The sequence below is a fragment of the Salvia splendens genome, chromosome 5, assembly GCF_004379255.2.
Source record: "Salvia splendens isolate huo1 chromosome 5, SspV2, whole genome shotgun sequence".
NCBI classification, from domain to species: Eukaryota; Viridiplantae; Streptophyta; class Magnoliopsida; order Lamiales; family Lamiaceae; genus Salvia; species Salvia splendens.
Window position 1 is genome coordinate 26968284 of NC_056036.1, and position 6440 is coordinate 26974723.

General features: G+C 47.2%; 1 protein-coding gene across 1 annotated transcript; it reads left to right on the top strand.

Moving 5' to 3' along the window:
- The first annotated feature begins 4223 nt into the window (after positions 1-4223).
- Positions 4224-4814, top strand: LOC121804036. The gene has a single exon (XM_042203586.1). The coding sequence runs from the start codon at positions 4224-4226 to the stop codon at positions 4812-4814; it is 591 nt and encodes a 196-aa protein (XP_042059520.1).
- Positions 4815-6440: the final 1626 nt, after the last annotated feature.

The following is a 6440-nucleotide window of genomic DNA, read 5'->3' on the forward strand; positions in this document are numbered from 1 at the left end:
ATTAAATTCCTGAGATGGAAAATATCGAAGTGGAGAAGCGAATGGGCCGACCCGCGTCGCCCCGCGACGCCATGGGAGGCCTTAAGAAAAATCCGAAGAAGAACGAATTTAAGGAGGAATTTTGAGAATCCATATTTTACCAAGAGATAATAGAATTTCTCCAAGATAAGTAAAGCGAATAATTAAATTCTGCGGAGAAAATAATCCGAGTTAGGATTTAAGGAAGAAAATCCTATAAGCCGAGACTAAGAGATTAGTGTTATCCTATAGAATGCATGCATTCTTTTCGCATAAAAATAGCTCAAGTACTAATTAGCGTGTTACGCTACTTATTTCTAAAGGAGAATTTACACAAGGGCAAGTGAGGCCAAACGAGGAATTTTAATTGGAGATAAGCATACCAGGTGGGCTTTCTTTTAATATCCAGCCCTATAGTGTGGATATAAAGTAAATATTTTGAAGTTATGAAATACCTTTTTCTCAAAAATGGATACGCGATCATTTTAAATTTGTTGTCAGGCCATAAAGTGTTTGTTTTCGAGACCTGTCTGTTAGAGATTTACGTATGTTTGTTGGTTTTGGCTACGCCAAAACGTTTCGATTTGGAATATATTACTCAAGAGTCGTGAGCCATCCTAGAGAGGTTGGCCGGCGAGGGTGTTGTTGAACGTGGCCACCTTCACGGCACACTAGATTCTCAGACATGGCAGGATACACCAAGAACTTAGACTGCAGTCGGACTTTTAAGATCACAAAAGAATTTAGTATGCTCGGGCCTTTTTAAAAAAAACCCCCGTGTGATACTGTTGATGGGTGACAACTTATATTTGTATGTTTTGTTTTCGGCGCGTGCCCACTGAATACTCCAATACTCAGCCCTGCATGTATTTATAAATGTGCAGGTTGAACGTCAAGATAGAGAAGAATTGATCGGAGTCGATGCTATTAAATAAGCATGTGGATTTCTCTACGATTCGTGTCTTCATACACGAAGTCGTTTAATAGGGACCTATTTCCGCTGTATTTTTGTTAAGTGAGAATCTTATAGTCTCACCTTCGAACTCCGATTTAGTTGTTATGGTGAATGGTTCTATTTTTGAGAACATGTAACCAAATATTCGGTTCCTCTTTCGCAGTACTTATTTGACTAGTATTTCTTCCAGTTCTTCCTTGATTTTCACCCCCTTCTACCCCGTTTCTTTAATCCCCCTATTAGTCGCGAATTACCCATGTTTGTTATCCTTAACAAGGATCGGGCCGTGATAAAGTGGTATCAGAGCATCAGTTTCCTTCTCACTCTGATATCCACACACTTCTTCAGTCAAGATCTAGACTCGTTCGCTAGATCCTTCCAAGCAATCGACTCGATCAATGCTCCAGGACGTTCAACCAAAATAAAGTTGAAAAAAAGGGGAAATTTTTGAATTAACTAAAACAAAGTGCGACGAGAACGCTGTACCTGGTGAAGAAAGTAGAAAGAACGGAGGGAGAACAAGTACTTTCCCTAGAGAATTTAGTTCAAGCCGGAACTACAAAGGATGAACCATAAATCCTACTATTGCTTTTCCGAGCAATTTATTTCCGAAATAAGGCAAGACAGAGTTGAGTATGAAAGCGTGACCCGGGAAAACACGACTTTTCGATAGAAAGCCAACGCCCAGTGCATAAGAGCACAAGAGGGGCAACTATTGAGATGAAAGGACGAGGAACGATGCTATAAGGGAATAGCACAAGTAAATCCTCACTGTGGTCAAGCCACTCGTTTAGAGCCAAAAAAGGTTATGTTTTCACCATGTTTCACGAGAACCTTGTAGAACGATAGCTTCGAGATGAGAACTTAGTCTGATGACGATAGATCACGCAGTATAGAGGCTCTAGATGATGATCCCTTAGACTCACATGCATCGCTTTACGTTCTGTTTTTCGCGTTCTATTTTCTTGCGTTGCCTTCTCTGACTCGGGATCCGTCCTCATGCAGATAGAGGGACAGGACCCGGGGAGACTTCCACTAGGAGCCTACGAGAGCTTGGCAGAGTATCTGCTCCGCATGTACCGATACTATCGGCCCTATGCGGGAGAGGGCATACTACCGATTCTGTGCCGATTCTACGTGTTGTGGTAGAGGACCCGCCAGTATGGTACCACCGAGCTCGATGGCATCCACCAGCTGATCTCTGTGCTTCCCGACGAGTGGAGGGTCTGGGCCGCTTAGATGTCGAGTAGCTACATCTATCAGAGGGTCGACACCCATGAGGTGGATGGGGACTTTCGTGGCTTCTTATCCTTCATCTTCCTGCAGTACGTGCACTTCCAGGACGTTCCGCCTGTTGCGGAAGGCGACTTTCCGCCACCCCCATCGACCTCTCCCGAGGGCAGCACACGGGGCCGCCATGACCACGAGGCGGGACCGTCCCGGCAGCCAGGGACACCGGAGCCAGAGAGAGCTAGGCACGATCTAGAGGGGCGAGGCAATGCCCCGATGGTGGTTGTTGACGCAGAGGAGAGTCCGGGGGAGCCCCGAGTAGGTCGCACCCTAGTAGCCCCGGAGAGAGCGCCGGAAGAGGGTAGGCAGGCGATAGAGGCACCCGAGCTACCACCAGCTCATCTCCGGGTAGAGGACTTCCGTGCTAGGTTCCGCCGATAGTCAGAGGAGAGGATGGCTTGGCTACAGGCTATCCGAGCCGAGATGGAGCTAGAGGAGGTTCTTTTTCCGATGGTCGAGGATCCACCTCCAGCGATGAGGACATCGAGGGGAGCTCGGGAGTGAGTTCCCTAGGATCCAATGATGAGCAGTAGGTGGATTGTACCATTAGAATCGTCCTAGTATGATGGCATTCTGATGTATTGTTTTTCTTCCTTTTGAGATTTCAGCGGATTACTTTTGATTAGCACGTAAGACCCGAGCTATTAAAGGGGCAATGGCTAAGTACTTTTGGCGATGTTCCGTAGCACCGGTACCTCATGATGTGTACTTGGATGTGCGTTTCTTTTGTAAAAAGACCTTCCGAGGCAAACTTTCGAAGATGTACTTAAATTGCGATTATCTATGAAATCTCGTTATCTTGAAAAGCGGTGTTTGTTTATATCTTAAAGATCCGAGTTTTCCGTATAGCTATCGTGTATGTTGTGTGCTTAATAAGAAGTATATAAACCATCAGGATGCCACCACGAAGAGCTGGCAGGCCACGAGGCCGAGGACGTGGAAGTGGCCGAGGAAAGCCCGAAACGACTTTCCAATTTATGAAGGTGAAGTGCAAGAGGAGTGGAACGAGGTGACACCACCCCCATCGCCAGTTCCACCACCGTCACCACCCCCACCACCACCCCAACCACAGGACCGTCGGGTCGAGGAAATGTTTCTAAGACAGAACCCACCAACGTTTAACGGTTTACGAGACCCAACGGTGGCAGAAATATGGATCCGCACACTGGAGCGCATATTTGATTTCCTGCATTGCACAGACCAAGAGCGACTGTCCTGTGTGACATTTCAACTGACTGGACCCATAGACTTTTGGTGGGAAGCAAGGAAAAAGACTATGTCTCCGATGCGACTAGGAGAAATGACTTGGGAGGAATTTAAAACGGAGGTCTATGAGAAGTATATTCCCAAGAGATACAGGAAGAAAAAGGAGGTTGAGTTCTACCATCTGAAGCAAGGACGAATGTCTGTAACAGACTATGACCGGATGTTTTGTGAGATGGCTCGGTACGCCCCAGACCAAGTGGTCACCGATGCAAAGATGGCCGAGAAGTTTTGTACTGGTCTGAGGCATGAAATACGTATGACGTTGGCTAGCCACGGAGGACTGTCCTACACTGATGCTCTGGGACGAGCACTGGACATCGCAGCAGCCATGCCAGGAGAAAAGACTGCCCCAGCTGTGAATCCCACTCTACCCCCTGTTCAGTCCCAGGCACTCGGGGACAAGAGGAGATGGGAAGGACCAAGAGCTCAGCCTGATCCAAAAATGGGAGGTTATGGACCAAACAAGCCACAGAATGGCGGATACCAGACTACCCCTGGATCTTTCCAGGGGAACGTGTCAAAATCCAATCCGTGTCCTAGATGCAACAGGCTGCATGGCGGCATCTGCAAGGTAGGGACTGATACTTGCTTTAACTGCGGAAGGGCTGGACATTTTGCTTAGCACTGCCCGACCAAGACTCCAGGGACGGGAGCAAAACCTCACCCGTCAGCTCAGCGCCCACAACTGCTTGCAATGAATGTCCAACCTGGAGCAACGTCACAGTGGTCACCGAGAAATCAACAGCAGAGGACGAGACTCCCAACACAGGCTCAGGCTTATGCAACAAGGCAGAAGCAGCGAAAGGTGGACCAGGGAAATCTGGCAGGTATGGGTAAGCTCTTCAACACACCCGTTATGCTTCTGTTTAATACTGGTGCTTCGCATTCTATTATATCTGCTCATTGCATGACTACTCTGAAACTCGCTATGAAAGAATCTCAACATAGGATAGAAGTAGTTTCCCCTGTAGGAGGACGGATAGAAATATCTCGTACTTGCTCGAACTTAGAAATCACTCTGGGCGATTTTAAGGTTGTAGCAAACAATCTCAGTGTTATGATCATGTGGGATGTAGACATAATCCTAGGGATGGACTGGCTGGCTGAAAACCATGCCACCATCTTATGCAAGGAAAGGCAAATTTCCTTTAAAACCCCCGAAGGTGAAGCTACTCGCTTTCACGGAATCTCCATGGGAACCCGAAAGTCTATGATCTCAATGCTGCAAGCCAGCAAGTTGATAGAGAAGGGATGCCCGGCATACCATGTGTACTTGAACAAATAAGAGAAAGAAGAGAGGAAATTGGAGGAAGTCGAGATCGCTCGTGATTTTCCGGATGTATTCGCTGACACTCTACCTGGTTTACCACCGGACCGACAAGTGGAGTTCACGTAGATCTAGAACCAGGATCTGCCCCAGTATCAAAGGCACCATATCGAATGACCCCAAAGGAGCTAGACGAACTGAAGGTACATCTGCAAGAACTCCTGGACCTGGGATTCATCAGACCCAGCATCTCACCGTGTGGACTACCGAGAACTTAACAAATTTACTCTCAAGAACAAGTACCCCTTACCGATGATCGACGATCTGTTTGATCAACTCAAGGGAGCCAGTGTGTTTTCCAAAAAGGACCTGAAGTCAGGATATCACCAGCTGAAGATTAAGCCAGAGGATGTGCCCAAGACGGCCTTCCAAACCAGATACTGTCACTATGAGTTTACAGTGGTGCCATTTGGACTAACGAATGCACCACCAGTATTCATGGATCTGATGAACAACGTTTTCCATCCGTATCTCGACAAGTTTGTCTTAGTCTTCATCGACGATGTACTGATATACTCCAAAAGCAAAAAGGAACACGAGGAACACCTGCGGTTTGCCCTAGAGACGCTACGGGTAGAGAAGTTGTACGCCAAATTCAGCAAGTGCGAATTCTGGCTCAAGGAGGTGAATTTTATCAGACATATTCTGACAGCAGAAGGAATCCGAGTGGATCCTGCTAAAGTAGAAGCAGTGTGGAATTGGAAGGTGCCGACAACGCCCAACGAAATCCGAAGTTTCCTCGGACTAGATGGCTACTACATAAGATTCATTGAGGGATTTTCAAAGATTGCAAGGCCAATGACTCAGCGACGCAAGAAGGGAACCAAGGTCTCATGGCCTCCCGAGTACGAGGCAAACTTCCAATTACTGAAGGAGAAATTGACCAGCGCGCCCGTACTAGCAGTCCCAGAGCCAGGGACGGACTACGTTGTCTACACGGATGCCTCCAAGAACAGACTTGGATGTGTGTTGATGCAGAGTGGGAAGGTGATCGCTTACGCGTAACGACAGCTCAGGCCACACGAGCTCAACTATCCAACACACGATTTGGAGCTAGCGGCAGTGGTACACGCCTTGAAAATCTGGAGACATCACCTATACGGAGTTAGGTGCGAGATTTTCACGGACCACAAGAGTCTCAAATACTTCTTCGAACAGAAGGACTTGAACATGAGACATAGGAGATGGCTCGAATTAGTAAAGGACTATGACTGCGGCATAAACTACCATCCAGGCAAGGCTAACGTCGTGGCAGATGCGTTAAGCCGTAAGAGCCACCACCAATTAACAATCATGTTCACCCAGGAAGAAGAACTGCTTAGAAAATTCGACATAATGAGTTTGCAAATGGTGCGAGCACCTGAGACAGTGGAAAGTATAATTTCGACTCTAGTAGTTGTTCCCGATTTGTGGGCCAGGATCGTGGAGGCCCAGAGACGGGACGAGACTCTAGAGAAGTGGAGTTTAAAATTGAGGACTGGCAAACAAGAGAATTTCCAGGAGGAGGCAGACAACGATCACGACGGATAGAGATGCCAAATTCACGTCCAGATTTTGGAAGAGCTTACAGAAAGAGCTGGGGAT